The sequence below is a fragment of the Drosophila suzukii genome, assembly GCF_043229965.1.
Source record: "Drosophila suzukii chromosome 2 unlocalized genomic scaffold, CBGP_Dsuzu_IsoJpt1.0 scf_2c, whole genome shotgun sequence".
NCBI lineage: Eukaryota > Metazoa > Arthropoda > Insecta > Diptera > Drosophilidae > Drosophila > Drosophila suzukii.
In genome coordinates this window covers 22,111,253-22,130,520 of record NW_027255896.1, presented here as the reverse complement: position 1 = coordinate 22,130,520, position 19,268 = coordinate 22,111,253, and the positions used below count along the sequence as shown (strand labels likewise).

The 19,268-nt window shown below is 40.5% G+C and overlaps 2 protein-coding genes and 1 long non-coding RNA gene across 8 annotated transcripts; 2 read left to right on the top strand and 1 right to left on the bottom strand.

Annotated features, from left to right (window-relative positions):
- The first annotated feature begins 1,497 nt into the window (after positions 1 to 1,497).
- On the top strand, positions 1,498 to 5,413 carry LOC139354026 (uncharacterized). Of its 3 annotated transcripts, none has more exons than XM_070998258.1 (3): positions 1,498 to 1,655; positions 1,719 to 2,269; positions 2,333 to 5,413. In XM_070998258.1, exons 2-3 carry the CDS (start codon positions 1,744 to 1,746, stop codon positions 2,356 to 2,358), a joined length of 552 nt encoding a protein of 183 aa, XP_070854359.1. In that variant the 5' UTR covers positions 1,498 to 1,655; positions 1,719 to 1,743; the 3' UTR covers positions 2,359 to 5,413. The 3 variants fall into 3 exon arrangements, with proteins under 3 accessions (XP_070854359.1, XP_070854361.1, XP_070854360.1); XM_070998259.1 differs by having other exon boundaries at positions 1,511 to 1,655; positions 1,727 to 2,269; XM_070998260.1 differs by lacking the exon at positions 2,333 to 5,413 and having other exon boundaries at positions 1,719 to 2,318.
- Positions 5,414 to 7,835: 2,422 nt separating this feature from the next.
- LOC139354027 (uncharacterized) lies at positions 7,836 to 9,964 on the bottom strand. 4 transcript variants are annotated; one of them, XR_011605127.1, is made up of 6 exons: positions 9,835 to 9,906; positions 9,654 to 9,737; positions 9,374 to 9,574; positions 9,011 to 9,306; positions 8,684 to 8,838; positions 7,837 to 8,625 (listed from the first exon to the last, which is right to left on the bottom strand). It is a non-coding gene; the product is annotated as an uncharacterized lncRNA (long non-coding RNA). The 4 variants fall into 4 exon arrangements; XR_011605126.1 differs by having other exon boundaries at positions 7,836 to 8,625; positions 8,988 to 9,306; positions 9,654 to 9,964; XR_011605125.1 differs by having other exon boundaries at positions 7,838 to 8,625; positions 9,654 to 9,952.
- A 4,841-nt stretch (positions 9,965 to 14,805) lies between these two features.
- On the top strand, positions 14,806 to 15,252 carry LOC139354349 (uncharacterized). The gene has a single exon (XM_070998575.1). It carries the CDS (start codon positions 14,806 to 14,808, stop codon positions 15,250 to 15,252), a length of 447 nt encoding a protein of 148 aa, XP_070854676.1.
- The last annotated feature ends 4,016 nt before the right edge of the window (positions 15,253 to 19,268 follow it).

Sequence of the window (19,268 nt, the reverse complement as noted above, 5' to 3'; positions counted from 1 at the left end):
CTTTAAAAACATCGGTCACACTACATAGAATAAGATTTTTCGACTAGTGAAACATTTAGCCGATCTGAGTACTAGGCATAAGCAACTTACCTGGGAATAAAATATGTCGGGTACCTCTTCCCCCAGCGCGTCCTCCAGCTGCGCTTTAGCTGCCAAGTAGCTGGTGGTGGTAGAGTCCAGCGATTTCCCAATGGAGAGCTCATCGGGGACCGTAATACTGGTGGTCCTGCTAAAAACATATCTATTTTATTACAATTTAATTATATTGTGTTGGCCAGAGCCGGATTTCTTTGCAAGGACACGTCCGGCAGGAACTTTATTTAGGGAGCGAAGTTTCACTTCCCTTCTCCACTGGATCACCTCCAGCACTTCTATTCATTTGTGGATTTGTCCTGTTGTGGTATTGCATCCTGTGGGTCAAACCCCACAGTACTGGGGTTCCCTCCTCATATTGGATTAGGCGTTATTTTTCATCTGCACGTGGATTGTGGATTGTTGGGCTTTCTTCCGTTTTAAATTTTTTGTTTACACAGCACTTCAGCAGGAACCACAGCCATAGTTCAAACGGCTAACGGCTTTCAACGGAGCTCACTCACGAAATCTGATATTTTTAGCCGCCTGTTTTCCTCTCGCTCTCTCTTATGGCTAGCTGGTTCGTCACGCATCAACAAAATCGTACAGTTTTTGCCTTCACAGGCATTTTGAATTGCAGCATTTCAAATGAGCTTGTTAATAGCCTCCTCCTACAGAGATCCATTCACCATCCAAAATACGAAGATCCGCAAGTTATTTCTGCACCGGAAACTACACAGTATACCCTCTTCTTCACATAAAGAATCGGTGAAGCAAAAGCAGCTGATCGGCAAGAGTAAACCGTAACCGAAGGGAGAAATCGAGCGAATTGAGTTTTCCGAAAAAATAAACTAAATATTGTGGGCAACCAGTAACGCCACGAGAATTTCCACAAATTCTAACCGTTTGCAACAGCAATTTTAGGCGGCAGTGTGCAAATTTTAAAAATGTTAAAACTTATTGATTTTTAACTTATATCAAAATTATTTATAGTTTGATATAAGTGCCCATAAAGCATACTTTAACTTATTTGTTCTATATTTATGTAAAACTGTTGAATATGACAAAGTTAGCACAGAAATATCTTCTCATATTCTTTTAGCAGAAACATGGGAAGAACAAATTTAAGTCCACACTTTACAGATTAAATTTTTCGAGATCTGGTCTTTTGGAATTTAATCTAAAAAAATATCAACAGTACTTTTTATTTTAGAAACCAGCGTATTTATTAGGCAATGTTAAAACTTTTGTGCTTTTTCAGTCAATGCTGATGCGCATCTGTAAGTGACGCTTGTCTGAAATTTTCATGCCATTACTTGTTGTTTTTTTGTGGTTCAGGCGATCACGAGAAGTTAATCCATTAACATCAGTTAGTTATCAAAGAATCAGTCAACCTGCACCATGTGAACAAGAAGGCAACAAGAACAAGACAAGTCGTCGGAACAGCGCCGTGGAAACTGGATTTAATGCGAAGTAAAAAGTGAAGTTGCAGCCAGTAGTAACATGAAGAGCTATAGAGGACGCTTAAGTAGAAGCAGTTTGTTTGTAGCTTACAATCAAGTCGACTACTATTTTGACGTTAGGTGAGTTATTAAATTCAAAGAACTCATTACAAAACAATTCAAAACTTCCCCGAATTAAAATAGGAAAGTAGCTCAATAATTTGCAGACATGGAGACCACCTCAGACAGCGTAACCAACGCTGTCCCAGTCAAACGGGCTACGCAACAGGGCCGCAAGAAATCTGGGCCTAAGTTCGAGCTGTCAGAGGCGCAGAAGTTAGACATAAAGGAGGCCTTTGATCTGTTTGACAATGAATGCACTGGCTACATTGAGGTCAAAGAGCTAAAGGTGGCCATTAGAGCTCTGGGCTTTGAGCCGAAAAAGGAGGAAATCAAGCGAATGATCGCCGAGATTGACAAGGACTGCAGCGGACGGATTGTGTTTAATGACTTTCTGCACCTGATGACTATGAAGATGGCTGAAAAGGACACTAAGGAGGAGATATTGAAAGCTTTTCGACTATTTGATGACGACGAGACAGGGAAAATCTCCTTTAGGAATCTGAAAAGGGTGGCCCGCGAACTGGGCGAAACCCTAACGGACGAGGAATTACGCGAGATGATCGACGAAGCCGATTTAGACAACGACGGTGAGGTCAACCAGGAGGAGTTTCTGAGGATCATGAAGAAGACTAGTTTGTATTGAAGATCCACACAATAAAAATGTATAAACTTAAGTAAAAATTTTTTTTTTCTAGAAATCTTCACATCTTTATTACCGTAAATTAGCCAGCTCAAAGCAAAGAGCTAAAATTACGGAAAAAAATGCCTTTGAATCCTTTTATAGGGAAGGCTTCCAATAAGAAAAGAACTTCCAGGAAGTACGAGTTACTCCCACAGTTTTAACCAAAACAAGAGAAATTGCTATAGGCGATGACCTTGATTATTAGGTACCCCTTACTCGACTCGGCTAGGGATACTGATAAAGAATTCATATACTTTATAGGGTTGGAAACGCTTTCTTCTACCTTCTATAAACTTTCCAAAGAATTTAATATACCCTATGAGTAACGTGTATAACAAGGTCCAAACATTCTCCGCACGTTAAAAGGTGGGCAAGCTATCAAGCATATTATTGGATTGGCAGATGTGCCATCTTGAAGATTGGGAGTCGTTGAACTCTTTTGGCCGTATGAATATCGACAACACGAATATCTCTGGCCTTGCAATGGTTGCAGTGCACTACCTCACTACAGACGATGCCAGTTGATTCTCATTTGAGACCCCAAATGTGAATGTGTCCTTTAAGAAAAGCAGGGGATATTTCGCGTCAATAGGAATTGGTGCTCTAGTAACTTGACCTCCTATTCGTAGAACGCTTAGTGTCCTACTTCAACCCTTGACAAGTAAGGCGAAAATTATGAAATTATCAAATATTTTTATCCTTGATTTCTTGATTTCCGGCGAGGTGTGAGATATCCGTAGAGAGCGAAGCATTTTAAGTTGCAGTATCGATGTTTTAACTCCAAACAATGAGCTTGAATAGTTCTCCGTGTGGAGTTATGTGAGTTTTGTTTTCTATTTGAAAAAACAATTTTAACTTTTTTAGCTTTATAATATTAAGTACCTACACTTCGTTTTTCCACGAGTTTTCCTGGACTGCTTGAGCATTATATGTTTAACTGTTTCTTAATATAAGAATTTGGACAGAGATCAAAATATACTAACAGGTTCTGACTAAAAGACCTCCTCCAGTGCGTGTTGCGTCGGGATGGAACTGGCAGTACCTAAAAGGAAATGATTGTCGGTTGTCGGTATGGGATCGTCTGATGTGTCATTTAGAGCAATACGTGTGAGCAGCCGAGCGTTTATATATTCTCAGCATTGCATATTATGCTGTATAAGATATCCTACTTCAGATTTACACTCCACAGAATATGTAAGATGGCCCGTTTAACGCTCCTTACTACCTTGGTTAAGTGGGCAATTGAAAATCCGTTCATAATTTTCGGTCGCCATGTCATTGGCGATCTTACTGTTGTTGAGCTTTCGTATTCCATCACTCAGTTATCGTCCAGCGCTTACATATTTGGTTCCCTGCAATGAAGTTGTGCAGAACTCTTTTGCAAGTGTCAGTAGTCAGGTCCTTGGCGATCTGTAGATGGGCAGCCCTAATCATCAGACATGTAAAGAAGCAGATCCATCACTTCTCTGTTTCTCTTCGTCTTACTATTAGGGACGGTCCCATGCAGTCGATTCCTACATAAGAGAAAAAGCACACATATGGGGAAAGTCTATATCGAGGGAGCTACTCCATCTGAGGATTCCATGCAGAAGTTCTTTGTCGCAGCCCGACGAACTACCTGAGGGCAATGCGGTATGCAATACTTTCGGCATATCTCGGCCAAGATAGTGTTCTCGTTATGGTGGTTCCATTTCTCATGGATCCCTCCTAGACGGCAAAGGCATTATAATGCGACCGTTGCACATCACTCCCTTTGGGTCTGGCATGGGCGAAAACATTCAAAATTTACTGGTCATCTCGGCCTGACGTCCATCATGAAAATCCAGATCCTGAATATGGAAGCTCCGAAACCTTCAAGAAGGGTTTCTTTGGGGTTTTCCGGTAGGAAAACTTTTCCAACAAATTCCTTATCTTAGCAATAATAGTGTCGACGGGAACTTCCAAGTTGACAGATAGAACGCATATTATGATTGATTCTTATATTTCCATTCTCTGGAGTTGTCTTAAAGAATCCTTGGTCCTCTAAGCCAGAAAGATTCCCTCCTTGTGCTTCCAATTTTTATTCCGAAATCTGCGGGATTCTCCGCTGTCGGTATCCAGTATCATCAATTGAGGTTGCCTCCCAGATTTTGTTGATTCGGTGTCCCACGTACGGTCATGCCCTTGCAGCCGCCTGCAGCATAAGCCTGGGCGCCGTGGATAGCTTCATTAAGGAACACTTCGTTTTTCTTATTGTAAACGTATTCGGTCATTCAGATTTAGTGGGTATGCGCCAGTATCCGACGGTCGCGTAGGCAAGCTCGTCACAGAATACGTGCAGCTCGACTGAGGCATGAAATAATTCCACTTCTAATTTTGCTGACCTCGGTCAAACGGCTTAGTCATCAATTCCACGGAAACAAGTCGTCGTCACTTATTGGTTTGTCCCATTCTGTTCTCTTTTGTCATATTGAGGGCATAGTAACTAAAAGGGCATAGTAACATACTTCCTTTCCTTTGGAGTAGAGACGGACGACTGTTACCTTAAACAGAATCCTCTGACTCGCTGTGGGCTGCCGTGTCTGTGAATTTTGAGCTATTGGTGCCTGCTCCATTGTCTAGATTCCTGACTGGATACATTTGTGAAGAAGCTTTCTGCGTCCATTTAGCTCCGATGCACTGCACTCAGCCAGTTGAAATAGAGTCGCCCGTCCCTGGCCATTTGCCCTCACTGATGAAGATCCACCTGAGCGAATAAATGTTTCCATGATTCCCCTTGAAGGCAGGACACTCCCTTTCTCCGGCGAGTCCGATCTCGTTGGTGTGAAAAAAAATCTATTTTCTCTCCTTAGCTTGAATATTTCCCTGTTAAACCGGCAATTGGGACGTCTTTAGCTTGATCCTGCAGCCTAGGACTCTGGTATTTGATAGACTTATTATCTCCCAACGGCCTTGAATGGCAAGCCCACTTCCTCTTGTGGGCTCCGTTGCTTCTCCAAATTGCTATTCTCTCTGTACCACGGAGTCGCGACCCAAACGTATAGTTTAACAGGTTCCTCGTTCTAGACCAGAAGCGAAATAAAAGATGTTGATTCTGAGCAATCGAAACAAGGAACTTGAATAGTTTCCCTTGTGGAGTTATGTGGGTTTTATTTTCTGTTTGAAATAAAAATTTTAACTTCATAAGCTTAAGCTCTAAGAATTCCAGGAATACGCGTGGAAAGACGAAGCATAGGTACTTAAGATTATTAAGTACCTATGCTTCGTCTTTCCATGCTTTTTTCTGGAATTTGTAGAGCTTAATATACGAATTTGGACAGAGATCAAAATATACTAACAGGTTCTGGACTAATAAAGTTATTCTCTCAATCTCATTGGATGTCTTTGTTACGTCATTTACAGATGCCTATTTACAATCGTAGGTGATTTCCTCAGACGAATACATGTCGCCAGGAGACATTAACCGATTGCGCTTTCATTATAGATACTCTATTGGCAATTTAAATTCTGATGATTGTAGGTTTATCCAATTCATCACTACTTGCGAATTTGTGCAAAAGAATGTCGAAATGATAAAGTTTATAAGCTTGTGTTTAATTTTGTACCACACGTTGCATAGCAAACTCGCCCCACATAACACAAAAATAATATGCACACAAATTTCGGTAGCGAGAGTGCCTTAGTCGTCGCGACTTTTGTCTTTGAAATTATCAAATGTGATAAGAACTTGCCGTCGATCCTTGTGCGCAGATAAATGCAACGGTCATATGCAAATTAAGTTTCTCACTAGTGAATTAATTTAAAATATTTATTTATATTTTTTATAATCAATTATTCACTATTACAATTTTCACAATAGGTTGAACTTATTTTATTCACTGCTCTTTTACTTTCACTCAATTTATTCAACTACTCGATTCGGACCTCAAAAACGGACTGCCTGCTCTCTAGTTCAATGATCAATAATCAAACCTCGGCTTAAGAGATTTATCCCCAAAAATTGATAAAGAGAATGACTCAAGAGAGTCGGAAAATAGGATGATGCAATTTGCCAATTAAATTTGAAGTCCAATCTTGGCCGGAAATTGGTGTTTACATAAGCGGAGTTTGGGGACCGCTTTGGGAATCTTTTTGTTTACGCTAGCGGTCTCGGGGCTCGTTTTGTGGATTTTTCGTTTTCGTTAGCGGACTCAGGGCTCGCTTGGGACTCCGATTGTTTACAATATCGGTTTGGATGTTGACAGCATCCGTTTGATTCGGACTGCGTGAAATTGAACTGGGTGGGAATGATTTGGAGGCCTGGTTCACAGAAATAGCTGACCGCGGATTTATCTCGGGTCTGTCAGAGTTATTTGGAAATTAGCTCTCGGCTCAAAGTTGTTTATAAATTGGATAAGAGCCCCTAAATAATGTGTCATATACTCCCTCATTCTAAATTGAATCGTCCCGAATTATTGGAACTGCTGGGTATATTGAATGTAATTGATTGGTTAATTCGACAGTGATATTTTCGCCTAGGGTATTTCCATTTTTTCGGGGATATTATTTATTTCTTTATCGGAAATATTGTACATTGTAATGTATTAATTTTTGGATCAAGCTCCGCCATCTGCACAGGGGCAGAGGCGGTGCAATAACAACAGCCACTGCACGGGGGCAAATTTTACCTTTGGCTGCCTCCCATTAGGCAGCGTATTAAACATTGGCGACCGTGACAGGACACCTGTCCTGAACCTCAACGATTGGGCTGCGAGGGATCACAAGGGATTCAGTAGCAGCTACAATCCAAGCGGATCAGTTCGAAAGTTATCTCAACTTGGACTTTTACGGCATCACACCATTACGTCACCAGTACACCAGAGAGACTTACTGGAGCACGTAAGCTTTTAAATCGGCAGATTTAACCCAGTTCACTTGTTATTTGATATTTCGGACGCAAATAATACAAATAAAAAAGAAAAGTCTGGTTATATCTAGATATATAGGTGCACTCAGGGAAAAACCCGTTCTCAGCGTTCTCGATTTCAGTATTTTCGATCTCAAAAGTGAGCCAAGAACGACTCATACTAAAAATACTAAAATCGTCATCGAAGTCTTATCGGTTTGAGAACGGGCCTTTGAGAATGGTCGATCTTGATTTCAGTATGAATCGTTCTCGGTTTCAACATCGAATCGATTTCGATTTCGAGAATAACCGTTCTCGGTTTCAACATCGAATAGATCTCGATTTCGAGAATAACCGTTCTCGGTTTCAACATCGAATAGATCTCGATTTTGAGAATAACCGTTCTCGGTTTTATCATCGAATCGATCTTGATTTCGGTATGAATCGTTCTCAGTTTCAGCATCGCATCGATCTCGATTTCGGTATGAATCGTTCTCAGTTTCAGCATCGCATCGATCTCGATTTCGGTATGAATCGTTCTCAGTTTCAGCATCGCATCAATCTCGATTTCGAGAAGAACCGTTCTGGGAACCAGAACCCATTCTCAATAAAAATGCGAAATTTTTTATATTTGCATATATTTTAGCCTTACGGCTTTAATGTCATTATTAAGGGTATATACATGGAGGGGGGGCGTTACAAAGTCTGTCAAATTAAAAATGTAGTTTCTTAATGGAATTTTTACAATGTATGATCTTAAATGACAATTGTATTCTACCTTAATTTTTCACAATAAACATAAACTTCACTTACATTTATTTTGTGAATTAGAAATTGCTTGATTTTAAATAACATAAAATTATTCATATTTAAACCTAAAAAATAATTAATATTATAAGTAGTGGCCTTATTTCTAATTGGTTATAAAATTTAAAGGTTTTTACACTCCCCATGGTTTTTATTTATTTCTAAAGCAAGATTATTATTCAAAATACTTTGCTCTTTTGATGTAAGTCTTAAATACGGCTCAATAGATTTGGCATGGTCCGTCAGAAACTTTGCAAACTTAATTTGACATTTAATGGCTAAAGTATAGGGAGGATTAATTCTTGAATTTACATTGTGAAAATAAATCTTGGAATCCTTGTATTTCGCCTCAAACCTCATGCACCACAAATATCTTAAAGATCCATACTTTTCAATGGCTGTCGCTCAGACGATGCGTGAATAATTATAAATGGCTGTATTGTTGATCCCTCTAAATACTTTTCCCTGACTATATTGATGATACGACGTTCATAGTCATTGAAGCTTGAAAGCCGTAGTACCATCGAAAGTTGAGCATACGCCGTTGTCGGTTTTTGGTTCCTTTTCCCGTTTTGATTCAAGATCCGAGATGTCGGCGGCATTAAGCAAAATAAGGGTCAAGTAATCCTGGGCATCTGTAAAATAATAATTATGTAGTTATGACAACATTTTTTGCTTAAGTAGAAAACTTACCAACGTTGGCGTTCTACATCAAGTAGTTGTCGCTTGCAGTCTTCGTTGTGGATGTGCCGTTTGAAATATATCAGAAGTTTGTCCTTAAAGCTGTTCCACCTATCGAACAGGAGATTTGTCTTTCTTCGGTAAAGGAAATCGAAGTCAATCTCGATCTATGGAAAAATATACAGTACATAAATCACTCTTATAATTTTAAAAATAGGAACCGTAAAGCAACAATACAAACGAATGCAAGGGGACAATCACCACTAAGAAACCTAACTACACAGACAATCAAATAAACGTATGTATGTAATATTACCAAAGAAGAAACTTAAGACTGACCTAATTTTGGCCAGTCTTGCATGAATTCTAAATTGCTTAGCGACTTTACATCTTCTTAGCGAGTTTTACATATTTTTTCCAGAGTCTACAGACTTCGCTCCAATCCGATGAGTCTCTCTTTAATTGCAATTTTAATGACAGTGATAGTCCCTTGTCGTCGTCTTCAAAATCGTGTGGAATATTTTCATCATCTTTGCTATGTAGATAAAACTTTGCGACGACTGTTCTTATACTTAGAATATAATTTTCCACTGGGATTACTATGTTTTTTTTCCCCGAGGAATAAAATAATAGTCCTTAAGATAAAAGTAAAATGTTTAAAAGTAAAACTAAAATGGTTTTTGATTGTGGTTTAAGTATTACCCGGCTTTGCGCTTCGCAAGGAAAAATGCTTATAATCTCGTCCAACAACCTTGAAAAATCTGCGGTTTGAACAACAATGTTGTTGCGCAAAATCTCTTCTGTGATTATATTTATTAAAAAATTCCTGTGCGTTTCCGTCAACACTTTATTGTTGAGTAAATCGCGGCCCAGTTCTGACGATTGCATTAAGGAACGCAAGCTCTATGAAATATATAAAATTTTTTGTTAGCAAATATTACATATGTAATTTGTTTTCGGAAAAGGAGTAAGATGAGATTACCTGTTTTAGCACATTATTGGTGCTTTCATATACAAATTCAGTCGCTACTTTTTCTTTAACTGGAACTGCGTTTGGCACTTGAGACTGTAAGATTATTTTAAAAAGAAAAATGTAACTTAAAATATCTAAATTGTCAAAACAGAACAAATACGTGCGCGATTGCTCTTAAATGTATCATCACTTTTGTGGAACAAAATGCACTCAGTTTTTAATTTTTTTGTTAATATAATAGGTCACCCAAGGGAAAAAGTTGTTATATTAATTTGTAATATTGTTAAGATATCTGAAATAAACAACATGGCATCCTTACTTTTTTTTGTTTATATTTTAATTAAGGAGTTATTGTTAACTAAAGTATAAATCGTCCGCTGTATCATGAGTTTGGTCTCTCTCCTCTACTCTCCTGTCACTGTCATTTTTTCTACGTCTTCCCCTCACGTCCCTCGTCAACAACCACAGAACCGAGATTGATTTTAGTTCGGAATACTAAAATCGACATCGCTTCCGTCATGAAACCGAGAAGAAAAATGTGAGAAGACACAATACTAAAACCGAGAAGAACCGATCTCGGTTTTTTCCGTTCTCAATTTTTTTGGGTGTGTGATTTATTTAACCTATGTCGTAAAAGCTTCTCAGAACACGCAGGTTTGCTGTACCCCAGTTTTACATCAAAAAGTTTCGCAGTTACTCTAAAACTGTTGTAGGGTTTCAAAACTTGTTAAAGCCTCTCAAACGTATTTTCCTTACAGTTTGACTCATCTTTCATCTCTTTGCAAACATGACCAAACCATCTGTAGAAGAACAGCTAGCTGCATGCAACGAACTTTGAATCGAGCGGTTGCAGACACAGCAATGGACGCTGAATCGGCAGAGTGTCACCTGGCCCTTTTGGAATCGCACTTTAGGCAATTGTGTCAAGTTCAACAGCAAATTGAAAAAATAGACTTGGAAGAAGATTCTCGCGATCAGTTTGAGCCAGATTTTATAGCAACAAAATCGACGCTTTTAAAACGTGCAAATGCTAACAGGCGCAATGGCCCTGAAGACTCCGTCTTGATAAATTCCACCTGCTTAGGGGCCAGTTCCCATAATCGATTACCTTCTCTAAAACTCACAAAATTTGACGGAAAATATGGCGAGTACAACCGTTTTATTGCAGCCTTCAATCATATGGTTCATGATGATGTCTTACTTTCTGATATTGACAGTTTACGTATCTACTCGGATGTCTTTCTGGTCCTGCATTGAGTGTAGTGGCTGCATTTCAAGTATCGGAAGAAAATTACAAAAAGGCATTGGAGCGCCTTAAGGAACGATACGATAAGAAAGTGTTGATCTTACTCGAACATGTCTCTAGCCTTTTTTCCATTTCTCAAATAAGAAAATCTGATTCTTCATCCCTTCGAGAAATTTTAGAGACAGGGGCAGCGTTGCGTGGTTCCAGCTTGGGATAATTTCTACAACATATTAGGTAGGCATTGCCAGTTTCTAGAATGCAGCGCAAAGCCAGGCCAGGAGTTTAAGCAGTATGATAAGCGTCCAGAAAAACAAAATCACCCCCACAAAAAGGCATTCCTAACGGCTAGAGGCAGTTGTATAAAATGCGATTCTACAGATTACAATCTAGGACCGTGCCCTTCATTCGTTGCACTTCCACATGAGAAGCGACATGCTTGGGTCAGACAGGCAGCGCTATGTTTAAACTGCCTTCAAAAGGCCCACATCGCAGCTGACTGTCCTTCGAAATTTCACTGTAGGACTTGTCGTGGGTTGCACCATTCTTCGTTACATCGCAGGAGTGAAACAAAAGAAATTTCTCAACCAAATGTAGAACAGACAAACAGACAAACGAGCAACCTCGTTGTTCCACACAAGTAGTCGCATGTCTTTCGCGTAAATCAAATCGAGCTCTTATCCCAACCGCTATAGTTCTTATCCAGGATAAATACGGAATGTTCCACCCGGCAAGGGCCTTGCTTGATTCTGGCTCGGAAATTAACTTTATCAAAGATACTTTGGCCAACAAATTACAACTTTAGCGAAAGCGTCAACATTTTGAAGTTTCTGGTATAGGAGATGTTACAGCAAAACTTCAGTTCTCAGCCTCGACGACCATACGCTCACGTTTGTCTGCTGATGAATGGTCATTGCAATGTGCTATTACCAAGACAATAGCATTGACTCAACCCGCCACTCGAATAGAATCATCAACGTGGTCAATCCCTGACGGAATAGATTTGGCTGACTCACTGTTTTTTAAACCACAAAAAATTGACATTTTACTAAGCACCTAGGAATTCTTCGAATTGCTCACTGGCGGAAAGTTATCACTGGGGCCTGGGCTGCCATACCTACTTAACACTACACTTGGATGGATTATTGGTGGACAAGTTGTTGACAATCCGCAATCTAGGGCGAAGGCTAATGTTCATATGTGCAAAATCTCGCAGTCCCAACAGCTGAATGAAAATTTAAAAAGGTTTTGGGAAATCGAATCGTTTCCAGAATCATCTCAAAACCAGTACACAACTGAAGAGGAAGAATGTGATCGCCACTTCTGTAAAAACTCTGCTTTTCTCGAGAACAGGCGAGTTCAAGTTCGGCTTCCCTTTTCAAAATCTACCTAAAAATTGGGAAGTTCAGTGGATATTGCCAAGCAACGGTTTTGGCAAATAGAGCGACGTTTACAACGTTTACCCGATAAAAAAAATGTGTTCTGATTTCATGCAAGGATATTTTGATGTGGGGCACATGCAACCAGTAGATAGTTATACCCGTTACTCGTAGAGTAAAAGGGTATACTAGATTCGTCGGAAATTATGTAACAGGCAGAAGGAAGCGTTTCCGACCCCATAAAGTATATATATTCTTGATCAGGATCACTAGCCGAGTCGATCTAGCCATGTCCGTCTGTCCGTCTGTCCGTCTGTCTGTCCGGATGAACGCTGAGATCTCGGAAACTATGAGAGCTAGGCTATTGAGATTTGGCGTACAGATTCCTAAGCTTCTTACGCAGCGCAAGTTTGTTTCAGTAGACTGCCACGCCCACTCTAACGCCCACAAACCGCCCAAAACTGTAACTCCTACAGTTTTGATACTAGATAGAAAATTTTAACTGAAATGTATTGGTCTCGTCAATACCTATCGATTGATATCGATACAAAATTGCCACGCGCACTCTAACGCCCATAACGCTTAAATCTGTCTACCGCCGGTAGGTGGCGCATTTTAATCTCGCTTTGCTGCTTGCATATCTCCATTTCCCTTTGAGTAACGGGTATCTGATAGTCGAGGTACTCGACTATAGCGTCCTTCCTTGTTTTGACTCAAATCAACCTCGGTATGTAATCCCGCATCACGCTGTACTGCGTCCAGACAGCTCAACAACAAAGTTGCGTGTAGTTTTTGACGCATCTGCGAAGTCGTCGACAGGAGTATCATTAAATAACATTTTAGTGGTTGGACCGACAGTTCAGCAGGACCTCATCTTAACCCTGCTTTCATTTAGGTTTTATAGGCATCCTCTAACAGCTGATATAACAAAAATGTATCGGCAATTCATTGTAGATCCCCAGGACCGCAAGTTTCAGTTGATTTGGTGGAGGCACAATATTTCTGACCCGTTGAAATTATATCAGTTGAATACTGTCACATATGGGCTTGCTTGTGCACCGTTTCTCGCCATCAGAAGTTTGTATTTCATAGCAGAGAAATATAGGAAAGAATTTTCTATAGGATCTGAAATTATATCTAAAGAGATGTATGTCGATGACCTCCTTAGAGGAGCTGACTGCATTGAGGATTTAAAATTGAAGATTGATCAAGTTACTGGAATCTTGTCTTGTGCCAGATTGGAGTTAGCCAAATGAAATCTTAGCACGTTGGATGATAATATAAAAGAACATCGATTCAAGTTAAACAGCAAAGATATCACAAAAACCTTAGGAATGTCGTGGAGGCCCCAATTGGATGAATTTTGCTTTCCGTTCGATTTGCCGAAAACTAACGCTATGACGAAAAGGAATATTCTCTCAATTATTGCACGCCTATATGACATACTTGGCTTGTTAGGACTAGTGGTTATAAGATGCAAAACTTTTGTGCAGGAGCTGTGGGTGACTCATTTGGATTGGGACAAAATACTGCCTCAACAATTAATAGATCGTTGGCAATCTATTTATCCTGACTTTCAAAATTTTAACCAAATCGCCATACCCCGATATGTAAGATTTTCCCCGAAACATGACTGCGAAATACATGGATTCGCAGATGTTTCCCAGCGTGCATACGGCTGTTGTATATATCTGCGCTCAATTCAAAATGGATCAGTAGAATCGCATTTACTCATAGTCAAAGGTTGCTCCAATTAAAATCCTTTCTCTTCCACGATTAAAGCAAGATCCCTGCAAGCAAAAACCTCTGCGTGTCGAAAGCGGTAGAAGTGCCAGCAACTGAGTTGCAGCACTCGTTCCTGTTTATTGTAGGACTTATTCAGCATCAAGCGTATTGGAAGAAAATAGATTGTTTAAAGAAGGGTAAAGTCCTCAGCGCAGATCTTAAAAGGCTAACACCTTTTCTGTCGGAATCAGCTATAGGAACTCGCACGGTGACACTGATTCGTGTTGGCGGGCGTCTAGAAAATGCGCAAATCCCGGTAGAAGCCAAGTACCAACTTTTACTGCCAAAAGATCACAAATTCACAACTAACGTGCACGCAGGGCCCAAGGCTCTAATCGGAATCCTACGTCTCCAAGTATGGATAGTTAATTCTCGTCGACTAGTTAGCAAAGTGGTGCGCAACTGTGTCCACTGCTATCACTACAAGCCTCATTTGTTGAACCAGATCATGGGGTCACTTCCTGCTGACCGGCTGTCACTCACAAAACCCTTTGCTGTATCTGGAGTCGACCTGTGTGGTCCATTTCTGACGTCCTATCGCATTCGCGGAAAGGCTCCATACAAAAAATATATGGCCGTCCTCGTTTGCTTTGCCACCTAAGCAGTACATGTAGAACTAGTACCTGATCTTTCAACTAATACCTTTATTCTCTGTTTAAAGCGCTTCATCGGGCGGAGAAGTTTGCCAAATCGGATATTCTGCGACAACGCAACCAACTTCGTTGGAACCCGCACTCAATTAGAAGAATTTAAAATGCAACTCTTCAGCCAGCAAGCGTTTAAGGACTTACAAATGTTCACCTCATCCAATGGCGTAGAATTTAGCTTCATTCCACCCCGCGCACCACATTTTGGCGGCTTGTGGGAGGCGGCGGTAAAGTCCATGAAGCTTTTATTGGTAAAAAACACTGGTCACTCACATCTGACGTACGAGGAACTCCAAACTGTCGCAATTGATGCTGAAGCGGTTGTCAACTCACGACCCCTCGCGCCTCTTTCAGAAGATCCAAACGATGGAGAAGCCCTCACTCCATCGCATTTTTTATTCGGAACGTCTTTAAAGGCACTTCCAGAGCCAAGTTTAGAGGAATGCAACCTATCGCACTTGACACGTTGGCAACGAGTCACCCACATCAAGCAACAGTTCTGGGAGCTTTGGCGACGAGATTACCTGCACACCTTGCAGTCCCGGGGCATCTAGTTATGATCTATGAAGACAACGGTTCACCTCAGCAATGGCCCTTGGGACGCATTACCAATACTTGCTCTGGAGCGGACGGAAGAGTCCGAGTCGTCGATATTAAGACGGCAAAAGGAGTTCTTCGTCGTCCAATTCGTAAAGTTGCGCCCCTGCCTATCTTGAAAGAACGACCGTCCTTCGAACGGGCGGAGTATGTTCACGCTTGCCTCTTTATTTTAGTTGAAATTGTATGCTAAAATATCACCCTCTATTGTAAAGCATTATGATCCACAATGAAAACGGTAAATCATAAGCTTTCTTGTTATGCATAGCCCAACCAAATGTATAACCAAAAGCAGAATGTAGTCTCACACAGAACTTCGTGAAGTAAATATCATTGACTCCGTCGTTTTAATTTTTGGATCAAGCTCCGCCATCTGCACAGGGGCAGAGGCGGTGCAATAACAACAACCACTGCCATTTGCCCGAGGGCAAATTTTACCTTTGGCTGACTCCCATTAGGCAGCAAATTAAAGATTGGCGACCGTGACAGGACACCTGTCCTGAACCTCAACAATTCGGCTGCGAGGGATCACAAGGGACTCAGTAGCAGCTACAATTCAAGCGGATTAGTTGGAAAGTTATCTCAACTTGGACTTTTACGGCATCACACCATTACGTCACCAGTACACCTGAGACACTTACTGGAGCACGTAAGCTTTTAAATCGGCAGATTTAACCCAGTTTACTTGTTATTTGTTATATATTACAAATAAAAAAGAAAAGTCTGGTTATATCTAGATAAATAGTGTTACGTGGGCATATTAGTGCCCGAGTCCTGACAAGGACTTGGGCCTAGGGAGAGGCGTCCGATGTTCAGGCACCATTTGCCGGCATAAGCTACGTCGTATTTGGGTCGTGGGATCTTGGTAAGCCTCTCTCCTCTCCAACATAACGAGAATAAATATTAAAAGTGCCTGGAAAAATAATAATAGTCATCAAGTTCGTCAGTCATCAGTCCACACTGCCCAACAAGCTTAGCTGTCGCTTGATCGCAATACGATCGGGCTGTGTGTTGGCCATATTCCCTCCCCTTCACACATTCGTGTGCCAATGGATCGTCGCGGGCCGCGCAATACGATCCCCTATTGTCAAGGTTGTCCGTCGAAAGTTATGTCATTGTTCTTGACCTACTTCACTCCTCGCGTCAGCACACCCCCTTTGTTAGAGTTCTAGCACAACATGGTTTCGAATACTTTTTCACATTACAAATTTATTGGTTCATATTTAGGTCGGCGTGTGCCGGTGTTGAGTAACATAATTTTGGCTAATTCATATGGGGATTAAATTAATTGACAATTTTTGTATTAGCGGAGAGTATCGATTTGACCACCTGTGAAGGTGCACACATCAGCAAAATGCTGACTATTTACGACTGCAAACGTCGCTCAGAGGGCTCTTGCAATTGTCATACAATTACAAGGCTGATACTCGCCGCTGAAAAATTAACATTTAATTATTATGTATAAAAAAGGTATAAAAAGAAAAGTATATCTAATTGATTATATATATGGAACAATTATCATATGTGGCTATTATATATTATTACATGTATTCCTAACAGATTAATTCTTTGTCTTAACTAGGAAAGTATTAACATTGCCCAAAAACAAATTCTTATCCAGACGGGAAAGAACAATGACCGTTGGAACGGTAGAGATAATGATAGCCTTTTCGGTCTTATTACAGTGGGCAAGTGGAGAAAAATCTAGACGGAAGGTCTCAATATATAAGTATTCCAATTCATTCACTGTTATTGGTAGGGTCGCTTTTGTTAACAAGTATAAAATTCTTACGTTAAATTGTGGATCAGTGTCTATTGTTTTTGCTAAAGCTTCTGATGTAATCATGGTGCACGGATATATATATATATGTATGTATAAGAAAAGGAACCGTGTTCCGACAAACTTACCCTCTTTTTAATCCTGGGCGATGAGATCTCGACGCTCCGGATCCTGGGCTTTGGGAGATTTTATAATTGGTTTATATACATATATACGTGCAAGACTTGAAGGCGGTTTACAAAAACAAAACACAAAAATTATGTTACACAAAAAAAATAACACTATCGCTGTATAGATATGTATGTATGTATGCATCGTATGCGAGTTCCACTGAGGCACACGTCAGTTCCAATGCTCGGGCTGGGCTGGTCGGTGCAGCTCCAATTTCTTGTTCAGCGTATGTAATTGGGGGTTCTGTTTACACTTGCATTCAGAAATGCATGTACTCGCAAATTGTTTTTGATTGTTTTGGCGATTCACTTTTTTGTTTATAATATTGGAGTGCAATTTATTTATTATTATTTGTATTGTTTCTATTGTCTTTTTGCTGCTTTTATTGTCTTTTTGGTGGTTTCACTTCACTGTATCGGCTCGGCTTATGCTCCAATGTGGGTCACCACTTTCTCCAGGGCATGATGTTGGTCGCGGCGTCTCTGGACAGAGCGCTTGTAGATCTTTACAACCTTAAGGAGCACTATAACCAGGAGTAGTCCAACGATGAGCTTCATGGTCTTGTTGACATCCTGAATATCATCTTGGTGGTCAACGATCTCTACTGTGTTAATCACGTTGGCGGTGCTGCCGGCCACTTTAGACGTTTTGCTACCCATCTTGGGGTCCTTAGGCCATTCACTTGGTTCACTAGTTATTTTCGTCCTTCGGGATTTTGCTGGTTGACTTCCTCCAGATTGTGGTCGATCGCAGGACCGGTTATCGGGACTTTCTCCTGGGTGAAGTTGATCCTAGGGAAACGTCAAGACATCCTTCTGGACACCAGCCTTCTTCTAGTCGTGGTCTGTGTTGACGGGAGTTGCACTTCTAGACCACCGTCATGGAGAGATCAGAACAATTTTTTTTTCTTTCTCCATTTGGCTGGGGTCTTTTATACCGGACTAGAGCTTTCGCTAGCCCCCATATTGGATGAATTAACTAGGTGTTCCCACCTAGGGGTACTGTTTCTCCATTTCCCCTATTTTAGGAGTCAATGGCCGGCTGGTGCACTTTGCCACCTTACTGGATTACGGTTACGAGCAGGTCGATCGTGGTCGTTGTTCTGGCCACGCGACACCCATGAGTTGTCGAATTGTTTTTGCTGTTTTGCTTTTATCAATCGCAGTGTGGTTAGTCATTACGGCCCCTACCCTCAACTAATGGCAGTTGTTTTGCCGGGGTTAATCTTGGTATGGGGAAGGGCGTACGTAACAGGCTCGAAGTGATCGATGCGTCTTCGCATGGAATGACTTCGCAAAAGAAATCCTCGTACGGCCATCTCTTTAGATCTCCTTCTTCTCCTTTTTTCTTTTCTTAGGCGCCCATTTACGTGTGGCTTCGACCCACTACATCAACCCAGTCTCAGATGAGCTAGTCGGGCTTATTACTTTATTGTTTTAATATTGTACTTGGTTATTTTATTATTATATATGCTGAAAAAGAAAAGCTTTCCGGCCTCGCACGGAAACATACATACATACAGATTTATACCTGTAAATAAAAATATGGCTCATAATAAAATATATAATATAGTTTTAATGAAAAATAATATATAAATATATATATAAAAATCAGAAGTGAGTAACAGCTAAAAAGTTGAGAATAAAATTGCTGAGTGTGCCATAACCATGGTTTTTGACCAGGGGCTGCTCAGCTGAAAAGTGAAAAGTTGAATAAAAAGGTTTCCCATTTCCCGAAGAAAAATATATTAAAAGGTATAAGAATTGTTTTTTTTTTTTGTATTATTTTTATTTTTATATGCTTAACATTTTATATTAATTACAATGTTTTAATCTAAGTTTAGCGGCTCTTCCAGGATGGCTGCTACTTCTCGCCTCGCCTGGATACCAAGTTGAGGGCTTCGAATGTAAATTCTCCTGACCGCGCGGTTCATGCGCCGGCTCGTTCTCCATGTTTCCCGTTGTATCCGGGCGATGTGTGCTTGTTTCCTTTGTAGTTGCTCCTGGACTCGGAGCAACTGAT